We start from the raw sequence: 19857 nt of genomic DNA, 5'->3' as shown, positions 1-19857 counted from the left end.
ATGTGCCCCCAGTTCCAGTTCGGATTTCGCAACAAACACTCAGAAACACAACAACTTATGAGAATAGTCGAAGCCGCCACAGAAGCCTTCAAACGGAAAGGTTACTGTGGCCTAGTGCTACTCAGTGTTGCCAAGGCATTCGACACTGTGTGGCACACTGGACTACTCTACAAACTTTACACATTACGGTACCCCTGCCAAGTCCTTAAGCTACTGCGCAGCTACCTAGCTAATCACACCTTCCGTGTCAAAGTAGGCACTGCCAAGTCGACCACCCGCGGCATACGGGCTGATGTCCCACAGGGCTCGGTGTTACTCACTGTGTTGTAGAACCTGTACACAGCTGACATACCGACCGCCCCACAGACCCACACAGCCAATTATGCTGATGACACGGCCTTTTTTGCCACCAGCACCAACAGAACACTAGCAACATGCAGGCTACAAAACCTTCTGAACAACACAGAGACATGGGCCAAGAAATGGAGGGTAACATTTAACAGTGATAAGACACAAGCGATCATGATCACTCAGAGAAAAGGCAAACGATCCATTGCACACCGTCGCCGAGACAACATAACACTCATGCTCCATAGGCGCGAAATTCCATGGAAAAAAACCACGAAATACCTGGAGGTCACTTTAGACCAACGACTGACTCGGAGAACACACATAAACGATCTCGACAATAAAGCAAGAGCTAGGGTGAACGAACTATACCCATTGTTAAATAGCAGCAGCAGCCTCACAGCGACTACTGGAGTCAGGCTCTACTGCAGTCTAGTAAGACGAATCTTCGAGTATGCCTGTCTTGTGTGGGGATATGCAGCCAAGATCACATAGCGCGGCTGCAAAGAACACTAAATATGGCACTGCGACGGGCATTACACGTGCCCTCCAGATTCCCCACCGTAGATACGCATTAAGCTGTGGGGATGAAATTGATGACAGACAGATTTCGAGAACTCGCGGCCGCATTTTTCCCGACCGCGAGCAACTCGGAAAATCCACTTATAAACACACTAGGGAACTACCCAAACCACCCAACTAAATTCAGGGAGCCCAACGCAATCCCGGACTAAACAAAAAACTTCATTAAAACACCATTGCATAAAAAGTTAGACCATAGCAAAAAGTTAGGGGCATGCCCTGCATGCCACAATATTCCTCGATCAACTACAAGGAAATGTCACATGACAAAACCCTTCACCTTCGAGATTCTCATATATGTGAGAAAATATGCAAAGAGAGAGAGAGAGAGAGAGAGAAAGAGAGAGAGAGAGAGAGCACCTCGCTGAGTCGCAGTGAAGGGTTCAGCATCTGCTCCTCTTACTAGCGCACATTCAGCCATAGGACCCTGCATGCACGGGTGACAAACCAGGAGTATCTTTGGCTTTGCTTTTATTAAATCATCGGCGGGAACTCAGTTGAGGTCTGCAGTAAGCAATTACGCCAGGCAAGACATTTTGTTTGGCGACGCCCGACAGTAGAATTTTCGTGTTCCTTTTCGATTTGCGGGATGTCGAGCTCCAGTGGTGCCTTGGGGTCCAAGCAGTCTACTGCTGTCGACAATATGCGCGTCTTGTTGTTGTCGCCGGCCGTTTCGAGCACCCAAGCTGCCGCAGAGCCAGGCTCTGCTCCTCCCCCCCCCCCCCCCCCGCAAGGTTACGGAAAATTTGGGCCAGGACCTGGAAGCCGGTCGAGGAACCGCAGAGAAGGGTTCCGCCGCCGCTGTCCACCAGAAAAATAGGGCCAGCAATGCAGCCAAAATGGCTGTAACTGGCACTCCCTGGGAAGCAGCCCCCTTTTCCGCTCCCGACATGGCGAGAAAAACACCAAATGCCGTAATACACGATAAGCCAATATCAACATGCATAGTCAGTACTTGCGATCCAGCCCCACCTCCCCTCGTCCTAAGTCCGCTCCTGCTTGCCAACGCCACCAACAGCCTACCAGATTACATTGGATTCCTGAGTAAAGGCAAGCAGACGACCCGCCTGTCGATCGAAATCCTCCCCAAACCCACCACCTCGGCCCAACACTCTATCCGATACAAATACCATATATCCCTACCACACAAGTCCATCTCATCCAAACAGCGGTGTGCAGAGAAAAAACGCAAGGACAAGCACCCTAAGAGCAAGAAATTCTCTACCACCACTACCACAACCACTCCCTCACTCTCTGAGGAGCCTGCGCCCCCGACAGCACCTGTAGTCGCACTGGGAGAGAACCAGAAAACTGTCGCTCTGGAAGGGAACCATGTAACTGGGCAGGATTCGGATGGTTTCGTGCTGGCGAGGAAAAACTTTCACCAGCCGAGGCTTCCGCCGGCCCAGGGAGTGGAACCCACCCCAAACAGGTTTCAGGCGGTGGCTCATGAGCCAGAGACAACACAAAGCAACACAACAGAAACACAAACACAGAAACAAATCACCCACCAACTCCCTCCAACTGTCGCAGAGTTTCCTTGGAATTACTAGGAACTCTTCGAGCTGCTAAAATCGGGTGAGACAGTTTTAAGGCAAAACCTGCTGGTGATGACAAAATAAAAATAACACTACAACACAATCAAAACACTTCTCACAAATAAAAACATAAACCGCTACACGTTCCTCACAACAAAAACACGGAAAAAAACATTCTAATCACAGACCTCGCAAGACAACTGTCCCGCCAAGCAATCAAAACAGACTTGACTGTCCAGGGGTACGTCGTCAAGGCTGTCCAGCAGATGGGCAAAGTTGAAAGAAAGTGGCTCTTAGACCAGGCCACACTACCAGACAGCCCCCAAAACAAGGGGGAAATCAAAATGGTCTTGGCTGTGTCTGTCACCACTGAGCTACTACGCCGCAAAAACAAGATGGTGCAGGGCTTCAGGTGCCAACGCCTAAACCATATTGCAACACCCTGCACCATGACGATAAGATGCAGGAAGTGCGCCGAAGCCGATGACACGATGTCTTGCACACTAAAACACACGGACCCGCAAATAAGGTGCGCCCTGTGAGGCAAAAATCACACAATGGGTTACCAAGGTTGTGAGGTCCACAAAAGACATGTGCAGCAGGTAAAAGGCGAAAATACCGCCCCTGTTACACGGAATCAAAATACCACACCCAAAACTGTCACACAAAGAAACAATACACATAAACAATCATGGACAAGGCTTGGGTAAAACCAAGACCGGATACACTGAGGGCAACATAAGTGGAAGCGGTTTCTCCTTTGAGAGGCCATGAAAATGTGGTTCTATCACCACAACAACAAACATAGTCACAAGAACAACAGCGGGAAACACACAACAACAACGACCAGGTCCTCCAAGACAGAGGAAGCCCTAGGGAACCCCACACACATTCCACCCCTTGGATCAGGTACTAGACATTATGGTCCAGACCATGAACCTTGCCATGGCAATTATGAAGGAATTCAGGGAGGCCCAGAAGCATCCTCGTTGCCCTTCAGGCAGCAGTCCAGCAGTCGCTCCTCTCTGCGATTTCTTTGGTAGTTTCAAATCCCCATCATGAATAGACGACCAAATATCCAAGGAATGACAATGTGCATCTTTAATGCAGACAGCATTGTTAATCAAGAGGTTGAGTTCAGAAAACTCACGAAGGAGTTCTCCATCGACATTTGCATCAAGGGGAAAACCCACCTAAAACTGAGAATAAAAGCGACAGACCCCAACTACATTAGCTACTGTAAGGACAGGACAACCCAAGGCGGAGGAGTGGCCATTTAAATAAAAAGAGAGATCCCCCACAACCAGGTATTCTTACCAGCTACCAATGAAATCGAAGCTTTGGCGGTGGAAGTAACCACTGCCACTGGACTCCTAACAATCATTGCAGTCTACTGACCCCCGCAAGACCAGACAGATGCGGGAGACATAGCTGCTCTAGGGCAAACTGAAGGCAAACTCATAATAGAAGGCGACTTAATTGTCAAACACCCATTTTGGAATTCTAGAGCAGCCTCCAGAGCAGGCGCCAAACTGCAACGAATTGCGCGCGATCACCACTTCTTAACATGGGGTCCAGTTCAGCCCACACACTTTCCAAAAAAAAGTGTTAGACATAGCCCTCACAAGGAGGATCGCAGGGTTTATGGCCACAAGGACAGTCAACAGAATGTCCACCGACCACAACCCAGTGATATCGCTAGCGCTCCACCACGTATTGCTGAAACAGCAGAAATGGCTCAAATGGGTCTGAGCACTATGGGACGTAACTGCTGTGGTCATCAGCCGCCTAGAAGGTAGAACTACTTAAACCTAAGTAACCTAAGGACATCACACACATCCATACTCGAGGCAGAATTCCAACCTGCGACCGTAGCGATCACGCGGTTGCAGACTGTAGCGCCTAGAACCGCTCGGCCACTCCCGCCGGTCGAAACAGTAGAACACGCTAACAAGTTCCAACTTGCAAGAAGCGAAAGAGGCCACGCCCCCTCAAAAGGTCGCCCCCCCCCCCCCCCCCCCCCGCAAATACAGCTCCCGGAACATTTGCTAGCTCAAATTCGACATAAGAACAAAGTGGCAAAGAGTGGAAGATCACCAGAGATCAGGCCACCAGGTGGCTACTCAATCATCTACAGAGAGAGCTGGTGAAATCCCACTCCTAAAAGAGCGCTTCCAAGATCTGGCAAGGGCCTTCTATGAAAGGTCTTCCAGGTCTGGTAATGTCCTCCACCGCTCCTTAGGTCGGTATCACATGTCCTGTGATAGGCACAAACGCTCAATAACGAATTTCGACGACTAAGTAGAAAATCCCTACATCCAATTCCTGTTCCCCTTCCCTCCTCCGTAATACCAATCATATCGCCAACCGCAGGCAAGTACCAGACACATACAGAACAATCACCACATCACACAGACAACCAAAATCACAGAAATAAACACACACGCAAGCAGCAAGTGGAGTAAAAGCCGCAAGGCTACAAACTCGTCAAAACACTTCTCCAAAGAGGGGAAAGTATCAGATGAGAGTGAGTTAGTGAGTGAGGAGCACCGCGAAAAGCGACAGTTTCCAAGTTCGTTAGCTAAGCATCTATATACACTCCTGGAAATTGAAATAAGAACACCGTGAATTCATTGTCCCAGGAAGGGGAAACTTTATTGACACATTCCTGGGGTCAGATACATCACATGATCACACTGACAGAACCACAGGCGCATAGACACAGGCAACAGAGCATGCACAATGTCGGCACTAGTACAGTGTATATCTACCTTTCGCAGCAATGCAAGCTGCTATTCAACCATGGAGACGATCGTAGAGATGCTGGATGTAGTCCTGTGGAACGGCTTGCCATGCCATTTCCACCTGGCGCCTCAGTTGGACCAGCGTTCGTGCTGGACGTGCAGACCGCGTGAGACGACGCTTCATCCAGTCCCAAACATGCTCAATGGGGGACAGATCCGGAGATCTTGCTGGCCAGGGTAGTTGACTTACACCTTCTAGAGCACGTTGGGTGGCACGGGATACATGCGGACGTGCATTGTCCTGTTGGAACAGCAAGTTCCCTTGCCGGTCTAGGAATGGTAGAACGATGGCTTCGATGACGGTTTGGATTTACCATGCACTATTCAGTGTCCCCTCGACGATCACCAGAGGTGTACGGCCAGTGTAGGAGATCGCTCCCCACACCATGATGCCGGGTGTTGGCCCTGTGTGCCTCGGTCGTATGCAGTCCTGATTGTGGCGCTCACCTGCACGGCGCCAAACACGCATACGACCATCATTGGCACCAAGGCAGAAGCGACTCTCATCGCTGAAGACGACACGTCTCCATTCGTCCCTTCATTCACGCCTGTCGCGACACCACTGGAGGCGGGCTGCACGATGTCGGGGCGTGAGCGGAAGACGGCCTAACGATGTGCGGGACCGTAGCCCAGCTTCATGGAGATGGTTGCGAATGGTCCTCGCCGATACCCCAGGAGCAACAGTGTCCCTAATTTGCTGGGAAGTGGCGGTGGGGTCCCCTACGGCACTGCGTAGGATCCTACGGTCTTGGCGTGCATCCGTGCGTCGCTGCAGTCAGGTCCCAGGTCGACGGGCACGTGCACCTTCCGCCGACCACTGGCGACAACATCGATGTACTGTGGAGACCTTACGCCCCACGTGTTGAGCAATTCGGCGGTACGTCCACCCGGCCTCCCGCATGGCCACTATACGCCCTCGCTCAAAGTTCGTCAACTGCACATACGGTTCACGACCACGCTGTCGCGGCATGCTACCTGTGTTAAAGACTGCGATGGAGCTCCGTGTGCCACGGCAAACTGGCTGACACTGACGGCGGCGGTGCACAAATGCTGCGCAGCTAGCGCCATTCGACGGCCAACACCACGGTTCCTGGTGTGTCCGCTGTGCCGTGCGTGTGATTATTGCTTGTACAGCCCTCTCGCAGTGTCTGGAGCAAGTATGGTGGGTCTGACACACCGGTGTCAATGTGTTCTTTTTTCCATTTCCAGGAGTGTAGATATGTAGTACACTGCATGTCGAAAAGCGACAGTTCCCAACAACGTTAGCTAAGCAATTACGGCGGGCTGGATACTTTATTTGATGCCAGCCGACAGCATGATTGTCGTGTTCCCTGTTGTTTTGTCGGTATGTCGAGCTCCATTGGTACCTTGGGATCGAAGCGGTCTACCGCTGTTGACAGAAGGCGCGTCTTGTTGTTGCCACAGGCCGCGTCGCCGGCCATTTGTAGCCTCTCAGTTGCCGCTGAGCATGGTTCTGCTCCCCACAAGGTTGGGAAATTGTAGGCCAGCACCAGGAAGCCGGCCGCAGAACCAAAGAGAAGGTTTCCGCCGCCGCCATCCAGACCTCCGTCTCCATCAGCTCAATAGGGCCAGCAATGCAGCCAGAAGCCTAACGGTGACAGTGATGGCTGTAACTGGCACCTCCCTCTCAGCAGCCCCTTTTTCCACTTAGGACATTGCGAGATAAACACCTAACGCTATAACACACAAAACGCCGACATCGACATACATAGTCAGTACTTCCGATCCGCCTCTCCTCCCCTTGTCCTATGTCCGCTCCTGCTTTCCAATGCCACCAACAACCTGCCAAACTACATAGCATCCCTGAACAAAGGCAAGCAGATGATCTGTCAGTCGATCGAAATCCTCCCCAAACCTACCGCGTCGACCCAGAACTCCACCCGATCCAAATACCTAAAATCCCCCCCCCCCCCCACACACACACACATCCACTTCACCCAAACAGTGCTGTGCAAGGAAGGACCGCAAGGATATGCACTCCAAGAGTAAGACAACTCCCTCACCCTCTGAGGAGCCCATTCCCCCGACAGCACCTGTTGTCGCCCTGGGAGGGAACCAGGAAAACATCGCCCTGGACGGGAACTGAACCGCGCGACTGCTATGGTCGCAGGTTCGAATCCTGCTTCAGGCATGGACGTGTGTGATGTCCTTAGGTAAGTTAGGTTTAAGTAGTTCTAAGTTCTAGGGAACTGATGACCTCAGATGTTAAGTCCCATAGTGCTCAGAGCCAATTGCCTATAACTAATACGGACTCTTCCTTTCTCTCTCTCTCTGTCTCTCTCTCTCACTCACTATTTCTGAAGAAAACCTTTTGGCAGCCGAGGCTTGCGTGCGGCCCAGCGAGTAGAAGCAATTCGGAACAGGTTTCAGGCGGTGGCTGATGAGCCAGAGACAACACACAACACAACAGAAACACAAACACAGAAACACGTCACCCATCATCTTCCCTCCGACTGTCGCAGAGTTTACAGGAAGTCATGGAGATGTTAAAAACAGAAATCAGGCTAGGCAGTTTCAAGACAAAACCTGCCGGTGACGATAAAATAAAAATAACACTACACACACTAGAAGACTAATGCACAGTCAAAACACTTTTCACCTTAACACTTTCCCCACAACAAAAACACGGAACAAGAATATTGTTATCAGAGACCTCCCAAAACGACTGTCCTCACAGGCAATCAAAACTGACTTGAATGTCCAGGGGTTCGTTGTCAAGGCCGTCCAGCAGACGGGCAAAGTGGAAAGCAAGTGGCCCCTATTCCAGGTCACACTGCCAGATATCCTCCAGAACAAAAGGGAGATAAAAATGATCCTTTCTGTGGCTGTCACCACATAGCCAATGCATCGCAGAAACAAGACTGTGTAGTGCTTCAAGTGTCAGGGCCTAAATCACATCGCCACCCACTGCACCATGCCAAAAAAGGCAGAAAGTGCGCCGAGGCCCATGACATGAGGTCCTGTACACTAAAACCCACGGGCCCGCAAATAAGGTGCATGCTGAGTGGCAAAAACCACACAGCAGGTTACCAAGGCTGTGAGGACCACAAAAGACACCCACAGCAGGCGAAAGGCGCAAAGACACCACCACTCCATCCAGTCGCACAGAGAAACAAAACCTAACACACATGGATAAGGCTTGGGTAAAACAAAGACCAGACACACCAAAGGCAACATACGAGGAACTGGTTTCCCCACCGAGAATCCGTGGAAACGTAGCCCTATCACCACAACATCAAACACATTCACAAGAACAACACCGGGAAAGACACAACCAGGTCGATGAAGATGGAGGAAGGTTTAGGGAACCCCACACTTAGGGAAACCCACACTCAGTCCATCCCTCGAATCAATTATTACGCATTATGGCCCGGACCATGAACCTCGTCATGGAAATGACGACGGAATTCGGGAAGGACCAGGAATGGAACACTCAGATCCTCATTGCCCTTCAGGCAGCAGTCCAGCAGGCGCTATCCTCTTCGACTTCCTCAGTAGTTTCCAAACCCCATCATTGATAGACGACCAAATATCCAAGGCATGACAATGTGCGTCTTTAACGCAGACAACATTGTTAATCAAGAAGTCGAGTTCACCTAAGCGGAACCCAACTCCCCCAGCACAGAACTGCCAAGTACCTTGGTATAACCTTGGACTCTTGTCTTACGTGGGAACCCCAATAGACGAGGTCCTCAGGAAGGTCTGCGCCAAAATGCCCATCCTAAACCCAGTCCTCAACTCAACTGGCTTCCTTCCTTGCTCTGCAGGAATGAATGTCTATCAGGCCCAGATATGGCCAGTAATGGAATATACATACCCTGTCTGGGGATACGCGTTGAAGAAGCACCTGGACAAACTCCAGAGGCTGCATTACTGTGCTCTCAGGAGGGCACTGCAACTACCCTTCGGATTCCCTATCGATGATCTGTACAACGCAGCTGAAATACCACTCCTGAAAGTGCGTTTCCAAGATCTGGCAAGGGCCTTCTATGAAAGTTCTTCCAGATCAGGAAACGTCCTCATCACTTCCTAGGTCTGTATGACATGTCCGGCGACAAGCACAAATGCCCAATGACTATCTTCGACGAATAATTCGAAGAGAAAATTCCTATATCCAATTCCTAATCCTCCTCCACCCCCCACACTGTCAATCATCTCGCCAGCCTCAGGTAAGTACCAGACACACACAGAACAATCATCACATCTCGAAGACACCCAAAAATTACAAAAAATAACTACACACACAAGTACACAGTGGAGTAAAAGCCCATAGGTTAGACACCCCCCCCCCCCCCCCACACACACACACACTTCCCCAAAGAGGGTAAAGTATTAGATGAGAGTGAGTGAGCAGCATCTGACACTTCGCCAAAAGATGATGGGTACGAAACTCATCGAAACGTTGCGACAAGACTACGCCACCTTTCGGCCTATAAGCCGAGAAGAATTCTTCAGCATATCCATTTCCCTTTATAAACTCTCTAAGCCACCTATGTGATTTTACGTGCCACACTTCTGTTTCTGGAAATGACAGTTTTGGTTTTTCTGATTACTGCATACAGGGTGTTACAAAAAAGTACTGCCAAACTTTCAGGAAACATTCCTCACACACAAATAAAAAAGGAGTTATGTGGACATGTGACCGGAAACCCTTAATTCCCATGTTAGAGCTCATTTTAGTTTCGTCAGTATGTACTGTACTTCCTCGATTCACCGCCAGTTGGCCCAATTGATGAAGGTAATGGTGACTTCGGTGCTTTAGTTGACATGCGACTCATTGCTCTACAGTACTAGCATCAAGCACATCAGTACCTAGCATCAACAGGTACGTGGTTTTGCAGTCAGTGCAATGTTTACAAATGCGGAGTTGGCAGATGCCCATTTGATGTATGGATTAGCACTTGGTAATAGCGGTGGCGCGGTACGTTTGTATTGAGACAGATTTCTAGAAAGAAGGTGTCCCGACAGGAAGACGTTCGAAGCAATTGATAGGCGTCTTAGGGAGCACGGAATATTCCAGTCTATGACTCGCGACTGGGGAAGACCTAGATCGACGAGGACACCTGCAATGAACGAGGCAATTCTTCCTGCAGTTGACGATAACCCTAATGTCAGCGTCAGAGAAGTTGCTGCTGCACAAGGTAACGTTGACCACGTCACTGTATGGAGAGTGCTACGGGAGAACCAGTTGTTTCCGTACCATGTACAGCGTGTGCAGGCACTATCAGCAGCTGATTGGCCTCCACGTGTACACTTCTGCGAATGGTTCATCCAACAAAGTGTCAATCCTTGTTTCAGTGCAAATGTTCTCTTTATGGATGAGGCTTCTTTCCAACGTGATCAAATTGTAAATGTTCACAATCAACATGTGTGGGCTGACGAGAAACCGCACGCAGTTGTGCAATCACGTGATCAACACAGATTTTCTGTGAACGTTTGGGTAGGCATTGTTGGTGATTTCTTGATTTGGGCCCCATGCTCTTCCACCTACGCTCAATGGAGCACGTTATCATGATTTCATACGGGATACTCTACCTGTGCTGCTAGAACATGTGCCTTTACAAGTACGACACATGTGGTTCATGCACGATGGAGCTCCTGCACATTTCACTCGAAGTGTTCGAACGTTTCGCAACAACAGATTCGGTGACCGATGGATTGGTAGAGACGGTCCAATTCCGTGGCCTCCACGCTCTCCTGACCTCACCCCTCTTGACTTTCATTTATTGGGGCATTTGAAAGTTCTTGTCTACGCAACTCCGGTACCAAATGTAGAGACTCTTCGTGCTCGTATTGTGGACGGCTGTGATACAATACACCATTCTCCAGGGCTGCACCAGCGCATTAGGAATTCCATCCGACGAAGGGTGGATGCATTTATCTTCGCTAACGGAGGACATTTTGAACATTTCCTGTAACAAAGTGTTTGAGGTCACGCTGGTACGTCCTGTTGCTGTTTGTTTCCATTCCATGATTAATGTGATTTGAAGAGAAGTAATAAAATGAGCTCTACCATGGAAAGTAAGCATTTCCGGACACATGTCCACATAACATATTTTCTTTCTTTGTGTGTGAGGAATGTTTCCTGAAAGTTTGGCCGTACGTTTTTGTAACACCCTGTATACTAGACAGAAATACAAAAGGAAAAAAAAAGTACCTCATAAGGGATGTAGCCACTACTGTATCTAGAGTTACGTGGCCAACGTGCTGTGCAGTGCTTGGTGGTAGTTGTGTCTTTTCCTGTTTGATGAGGAAGGGAAAAGTGATTATTTAAAAGCCAACAATCCTTATTTCTATTACGATCACTAAATGAGGCACATGATGCTGGCATTATAACTGTGGCACGATCTTCCGTTGATAATTGTTCTCTAAACTTAGCGAAAAAGATTTCACAAGAAGGTCGTCTTTGCTGTAAAGTTCCTCTGATAGTTTCCACTGCATCTCTGTTATCCTTTAGTACAGGTTACACCAAACTGCTGCTATCCAGCGCCCCTCTGATTTTATCGATGGCTGCTGTCATGTCTAGATGATAAGAATTCAGAACGCTACAGCAGTACTCTAGATCACGTCCTACTGCAGTCTTGAAGGTATTGTCTTCACTAAAACCTTTTCAACTAAACCTAAGCCTTCCATTTGCCTGCCCTACTGTATATTTTACTTATTTGGTCCATTTCCTATTAATTGTTACTACTACTGCTGAACATTTGAGATATTTACGTAGTGGGGTGCTGCAAGGTTATTTCTTTTTGTTATGAGCAATGTATTGTATTTACTTACATTACAAGAGAATTTAATTCATTACTTTAATTAGAAATTGTGTTCCAGTTTTTCAGCGTCTTCTCATTAATGTCCAACGACGAATTTTCCCGTAGATAACAACCTCAACAGTAAGCAATTTGAAAATGATGCCGACCCAGTTTGATACACAGTTTATATATACATCTTTTGAACAAAAGTCGACTTACGACACTTCGTTTGGGCACGCGTCTTGTTAACTTCGTTTCGGTTGACCTTTCGCCGCCCAGTATAACATACTGGATTCTATTAGACAAGTATTCATCATGTTACTCTCTGAGTTGTAAGCTATCTGATGGTTTTTATAGTGGTTATGAGTCGACTATATGGAATTGTGTAGAACGACTTTCGGAAGTCTACATAGACAGAAACTACTTACTCGCCCCTATCTACTATTTGATGGGTATAGTATGTGAATAAACCGAGTTGTCTTGCAAGCGTTGGGTTTTTCTTTCTTTTAACTCGTTCTCCGTGTTTGAGAGACATCTTTTCATCCTGGAACGTCACGATTATCGATCTTCAAATATGCCCTAGGGCCCTCCAACAGATGAAGATTGAGAGGAGTTTTTGAACAGAATTTTTTTGTCTGTGTTACTTTAAGAGATTTTTTTTAAGTTTGTTCAGACAGTTTATTGCTAAGTGTACAGTTGTTTTCAAAATTATATACAAATTACAGACATTAGAGTTTAGTACATCAGAGGTTTATGTCCGTTTCTTCCAGGTAACGTGCTGATACAACGTTAATTTCCAGAATGTTCTCACTCATTGCGGTTCTTGCTTTTGTTGGTAGGGAAATTAGCATTTTTACCAAGTCTTCCAAAAGTTCCAATCAAAGACTTGGTGCAATATGTCTTGCCTGCAGCTCGTGGTCGTGCGGTAGCGTTCTCGCTTCCCACGACCGGGTTCCCGGGTTCGATTCCCGGCGGGATCAGGGATTTTCTCTGCCTCGTGATGGCTGGGTGTTGTGTGATGTCCTTAGGTTAGTTAGGTTTAAGTAGTTCTAGGGGACTGATGACCGTAGATGTTAAGTCCCGTACTGCTCAGAGCCATTTGAACCATTTTTTTGCAATATGTCTCCTCGGAAGAGGAGTGAAGAAAGGGTGTATATTAAGCCTTTTCTCTGTTGCGATACTTGCCACTGCTGTTATCAGTGCTATTTGGACTCTGCTCCAGACGCACGGGATATTTGATGAAAGAGATCGTCTATAATTTCACTACTGACCATTAAAATTGGAACGCCATGGACACAGCTTGCAACAATCGTCAGTTTGGCGTAAAGTGTACTACTCGTTTGCATATGCAAACGATAAGGAGTTCCGCAAAACCGCACAAAACAGATAGAGGTAACACCATCTACTTTCTGTCTATGAGGAAAAGTGACGCTATGTGTTTCTCAGACTCTCATATGAATGTTATTTGTCTGCGAGAAAAACGTTTCACACGAAACAGTCTACCAGCACGTGTAGGATCATGGTAATTTGGGACTTACTCCGTAATACTGCTGCTTATGTTGTTCAATTGGATCCTACGACTAGTATGCGAGTATGATATCATTGTGTTGGGGAGGATTATGCTATACGCGTTGCAGGATATCGACGGCCCCACGCAACTAGCACCCGAGAGGACAGATATATTGTTCGCTCGACCGTGCGGCATCATGCAACCACTTTACGTACCTTGAGTTGTGAAAAGACATTATTTGCGTCGAGGCAAGTATGCACACCGACAGCGCGTCTAAATTTGGAGCACGACGGACTGTCATGTCAGCACATCGACCATTGTTGCAGCTCCCTTGATACGGTAGCAGAGAGAGAGGCGCCCAACAACACTGCAGTGGCGTCACGTCATCTTTTCTGACGGTTCTGGCTCTGCGTACAACGTCACGATGGACGTCTGAATGTGTGGAGGCTCCGAGGAGAGCGAGCGTTGCCAAGTTATTTTCGTCATCGTCAGGCAGGCCCAACGCTCGACGCGATAGTACAGGGTGCCATTGGGTACACAGTACAACCACCCCGGCGTTTGCATTTCTAACGTGTCAAGCCGAGTGTTCGTGTCCTATCTTCAACATCTCCATATAATCTTCCAACAAGATAATCCAAGACTGCTGGTCACCCGTTCTGTTCCTACATTCACCTATACAGTGGGTGTTCAACTGTTCCCCTGATCAGAACTGATCTCCGACCCATTGAATACATCTGGCCACGGGCTGCCGTGACACTGGCTCTCCACCTCTCGCCAGCTGTTACGACTGATGAACCCTGACAAAGAAATGAAGCAATATGGAATGACAGATCCACATCTGTCGTATACGCTCCGTTAGGCTCTATGCCCAGCCGAGTTGAGGGACTGTTTATGCCAGAGATGCCATCTTTGTGTACTAAATATCACTGTCTGTCTACTATCAAATCATCCAGAAATTTGGTTATGTAAACTTACTATTATACTGTATGTGCACAGTAAGTGAAATGTCAGTATCTGGTATCCCTGTTAACGTTATCAGTTTAATGGTTATGACCTAGAAAAGGGCGCTAATCCCACAGAGTATTCTGTGTAAAATTTAATAGCAATTTCAGGATGTGATACCTTGTTCTCTCAACTGCTGTTCAGTAAGAAAGGTGTTTGTTTCGGCACCTTTCATTTGTGACAGTGTGCGCCGCTTGTACGCTTTCATTACGCAAATGCATTTTGAAATATGGAATTTGGTATATCGCCGTTCTGTCTGTTTTGCTCATTCTCAAAGTCAGACAGATCCACGAGAGATAGAACTGAATGCTGGATTCAATTTATTGACTTCAGGTATTGCCAGAATTTTCTAGTTTTTTGATAGATTTTTCACCGGGGGGTGAACTTGGATTATAATACACTTTGCACAAACCTGTTCAAACGGATGCGCAGTTTTCCATTGAACGTCCTCTACCAGTTCTCTGCATTATCGTTTGTAACGACAGAGTAGTAGTCTGTTTTCACACAATCCGAATGATACAATTAAACCAATGTGGCTATTCCTCGACTTCTCTTATTTTACTTTGGACGTTTTCATTTAGCTCGTGCTTTATGATGTCATCTGTAGCCTCTAATGGCGTTCCAGCAGTGACACTTAATATTGTGATAGAGTGATATATTGAGTCACCTTCGATTAAAAAGTGTACTGAAAATTTTTTCCTGTTGTATTTATCAGTCAGTGGCTAGATATAGGTAAGAAGCCGAAGCTTCGTTCCGCTCTTTACCTTTACCTTTATTTAATACAGAGTCGCGCAGCCGTTGCTCCTGGGGATGGTTATTCAATACTTCAGCCCAGACAGCGACATTTCGCAGCAGGAAGCCTACCTATACGCCAGCCTGATGGTGGTCATCAACTTCGTGATGATGTTCTGCCAGCACCACTACAACATGCTGACCACCTACGTCGGCATGAGAGTCAGGGTTGCCTGCTGCTCTCTCATTTACAGAAAGGTAAGTCTGAGAAAGGGCCGCTTGGGGTAATCGCGACTTCTATAGCGCCTTGCCACGGTTAGCGCGGCTCCCTCCGTCGGAGGTTCGAGTCCTCCTTCGGGCATTGGTATATGTGTTGTCCTTAGCGTAAGTTACTTTAAGTTAGATTAAGTGCTGTGTAAGCCTAGAAACGGATGACCCAACCAATTTGGTCCCACAGGAAATTACCTCAAATTTCCAATTTCTGAGACAGATTGGGACGATTTTTCGCCTATCGATTTCTTCCCTACTCTCACATTTCCGACGTTCAACAGATTATTTAGTTTATCTTTCTTTTTATCACGAATATACGACTTACTATTTTCGACAGTGAAAATGAAATAATTTTTAGTAACACTGAAGTACATTCTGTCAGTATACATTACATTCCCTTTACAGCACACACCGTAGTTGCCCGCACAAAATACTCTCTCTACAAGAAAATAATTCTCACGGTAGAATCCGCAGATCGTCATCGTGCGGCAGCGTTCTTGCTTCCCATGCCCGGGTTCCCGGGTTCGATTACCGGCGGCGTCAGGGATTTTCTCTGCCTCGTGATGTCTGGGTGTTGTGTGATGTCCTTAGGTTAGTTAGGTGTAAGTAGTTCTAAGTTCTAGGACACTGATTACCATAGATGTTAAGTCCCATAGTGCTCAGAGCCATTTGAACCATTTTTTTTTCACGGTAGAGTATATATTTAGACATTCATTTACGTCAACAGGGTGAAGCAGCGCATCCGACTCATCATCAACAGGTGCAAGTAAACCTCTGCAGATAACGTACAGTAGCTGTTGCCATCAGCCTTAGATAATGTTCGTTTTTGCGTGATATTGTCAAGGAATTACCGTGAATATTACTGTTTGCGTTATAATGTCACTTTGTGTGTCAAATGCCTTGGCCACTCACTCGTGGACAAGACGGGTAACAGGCCATCAGACCGTGAATCAAAGTGTTATTAAAACAACAGTGTCCCATAATCGTACGGGAAGTAGTGTTTGTAAAAAAAAAAAAAAAAAAAAAAAAAAAAAAAAAAAGGCGCTGTACACGTCCAGTATGTCTGAACGTAAGCATAGATTCGTCGACAAAGGTTAATACTCTGTGGTGTAGGCTGTCTTTCTGTTGATGTACATTGCTCATAACTAAATGGCTGTGCTTGTACCTAATACTCTGACTGTAACGTTTTCAGCACTTGATGCTAACGTTTATGTCATGAACAAATCCAAATAGTGAATGAAGCACTGAACAATCACCACCAAGTCAAAGTCCACAATTGGGTCACTATCAACATAGAAGCTAGGTGTGATTGGGAACAGCACATGCTGTATACTGTACAACACTGAGCCACAGTTGCTTGATTGCCTGTTTCTGTCAGTAGCTCAGCCCATGTGACTCACGTTCTGCATCTCTGGTGGTGCTCTGCAACCCTTGAGTTGTAGCACCTCCCACCCACTATATATTTCTATTGGTGGGTTTATTAAGACCATCCTCCCTGAAATTGGCACACAGGGACGAGAATGTCTTGGCCCACGCAAGTGTCAGTGGTGTGGGAGGGAGAGCAGACCAAGTACCATCAGTACCACCAGTTCAGGGTCGACTCAGTCAGGGAGCCACAGGTCAAATGCTGCAGTTGTGGTGGAAGTTGTGGCATCCCCTCTGCCATAAACTGGTGTGGGGCCACTGGAGTGAGAGGGACGGTCTCCATAGAGTTCACAAACCATGATCTCCTCATCCACCTGCTAGCGTGTGTGGGGGACAGGGACAGTGCTCATACCAAGGTCCAGGAGGCATGTGGAGATGGCGAGAATCCTAGCTGGTGGCAACCCTGGTGTCCAGTCTGGGCTGGTTGTGGTGATTGTTCGAGAGGGTATCTCCTGTCATGACATCAAACATCTATCGCCTCCTACATCCTATGTTGACCCCTTGGGTCAACCCTTGCTAAATGTACATGTCCAGACACAGGTGACCTGTGCATAGGCAAGCCTGTGGACAGGATGAGCGCAGTTTGTAGGACACAGGAAGTCTAACAGGGTCCGTTGTCGATCCCCCTTCAGGATTTAAGGTGGTATTATCCTGCTGACAGAGATGGATATATATTTCGCCAGCACATAGACATATTCGAATGTATCTTCAATGGTGCAGATTCTTTCAACGGGCGGATAGTACCAGAAGGGGTAGTGCACAGAACATGTGCCACAATGGGAAGTTCCAGAGGGTGTCCAAGAGGTCGTACATTACCAGCAGCCACATAGTTCCCTGAAAAGCCCCAGTGAATCGACATCGTCCCTTTCCCACTGGTGACCAGGGCAGGGCCATGGCGAGAAATTTGGTAATGGGAATGCCTGGTTGAGGGAGCAGGCACGAAAAAAGTTGCACACACTTTCAATGTCAATATCAATGTCAGACCGGTAACTACAGGCTGCGGGGCCAGAGCAGGGTCTGGGTGATCACCAGGGAATCGGACTCTTTGTGGCCAGCATTAAGAAATCCTCTGCGGTGAGAAACAATTACAAGAACTTGGGACGACCTGGCAGGAATTATTCTCCAGCCAGTCTCTCTAGGCTGCTGTCAAAAAATTTTGCAGGACTGGTCATGCAATTGCGCCAAGACTACCTAGCGTGCCATCTGTTGGAATTCGTTCAGGATTATGAAGCAAACACTTTCCTGGCAATGAAATTCCCTGTTATGGGGGTGGGACAGAGCATGTGCACTTGTGCGTTGGGCCGTGAGAGGAAATGGATTTCGTAAGGTTTTTTTTGGCGGGAGATCAGTCTTCTGACTAGTTTATGCGGCCGCCACGAATTCCTCTCCTGTGCCAACTTCTTCGACTCAGAGTAGCACTTGAAACCTACATCCTCAATTATTTGCTGGATGTGTTCTAATCTGTCTTCCTCTACGGGTTTTGCCATCTACAGGTCCCTCTAGTACCACGTAAGTCATTCCCTGAAATCTTAACAGCAGTCCTGTCATCCTGTCCCTTCTCCTTGTCAGTGTTTCCTAAATATCCCGTTCCTCTCCGATTCTGCGCGCAACCTCCTCATTCCCTACCTTACCAGTCCACCTAATTTTTAACATTCACCTGTAGCACCTCATCTGAAATGCTTCGATTCTCTTCTATTCCGGATTTCCCACAGTCCACATTTCACGACCATAAAATGCTGTGTTTCCTCCTCGAATTAAGGTCTATGTTTGATATTAGTAGACTTTTCTTGGCTAGGAATGACCTCTTTGCCAATGCTAATCTGCTTTTGATGTCCTCCTTGCTTCGACCTTCATTGGTTATTTTGTAGCCAAGGCAGCAGAATTCCTTAACTTCATCCACTTCTTGGCCATCAGTGCCGACGTTAAGTTTCTAATTGATCTCATTTTTCTTACTTCTCATTAGTTTCCTCTTTCTTCTATTTCTCTCAGTCCATATTGTGTACTTACTAGATTGTTCATTCCATTCAGCAGATCATATAATTCTTCTTTACTTTCATTTAGGACAGCAAAGCCATCAGCAAATCGTATCATTGGTATCCTTTCACCTAGAATTTTAATTCCTCTCATGAACCTATCTTTGATTTCCATCATTGCTTCTTCGATATTCAGATCGAACAGTAGGGGGGAAAGAAAACATCCTTGTCTCACACCCTCTTTAATCCGTGCGTTTCGTTCTTAGTCGTCCACTCTTATTATTCCCTCTTGGCTCTTGTACATGTTGTAGATATCGTAGCTATGCATTCCTGAAGTTCCCAGAACATTTTTATATTTTCTTCCTTCATCGATCAACTGAAACACTTCTTACGTTAAGTATGGTTTCTTCACACGTTCTTTCTTTATATTTATGTTTTTCTCTCCAACGTCTGTGACTGTCCTTTTCAGAGATGTCCATTCCTCTTCAACTGTAATGCCTACTGAGATATTCCTTATTGCTCTGTCTATAGTCTTAGAGATTTCAAGCGTGTCTCGTCATCCCTTAAAATTTCTGCATCTCACTTCTTCGCGTATCGATTCTCCCAGACTAATGTCTTAATCTGCAGCCTACTCTTCATCGCTACTGTATTGTGATCTGAATCTATATATGCTTGTGGGTACGCCCTACAATCCAGTTTCTGATTTCGGAATCTCTGTTTGACCATGATGTAATCTAAATGAAATCCTCCAGTGTCACCCGGTCTTTTCCAAGTATACTGCCTCCTCTTGTGATTTTTTTACAGAGTATTCGCTATTACTAGCTGAAATTTATGACAGAACTCAATTGGTCTTTTTCCTCTCTCATTCCTTGTTCCAAGCCCAAATTCTCCTATAACCTTTTCTTC

The 19857-nt window shown here is 47.1% G+C and overlaps 1 protein-coding gene across 1 annotated transcript in view; it reads left to right on the top strand.

The window, feature by feature from the left end:
• Nucleotides 1-19857, top strand: part of LOC126334647 (ATP-binding cassette sub-family C member 4-like) — a 261187-nt gene that overhangs the window by 44274 nt on the left and 197056 nt on the right. The window contains exon 4 of the mRNA XM_049997092.1: nt 15337-15541. Within this exon, the coding sequence (XP_049853049.1) occupies nt 15337-15541 (205 nt within the window). The remainder of the gene's footprint in view (nt 1-15336; nt 15542-19857) is intronic.

This window comes from Schistocerca gregaria, chromosome 2, assembly GCF_023897955.1.
Source record: "Schistocerca gregaria isolate iqSchGreg1 chromosome 2, iqSchGreg1.2, whole genome shotgun sequence".
In the NCBI taxonomy this organism is placed as follows: domain Eukaryota; kingdom Metazoa; phylum Arthropoda; class Insecta; order Orthoptera; family Acrididae; genus Schistocerca; species Schistocerca gregaria.
The sequence above is the reverse complement of the archived record's forward strand: the minus strand, read 5'-3'. Positions and strand labels throughout refer to the sequence as shown.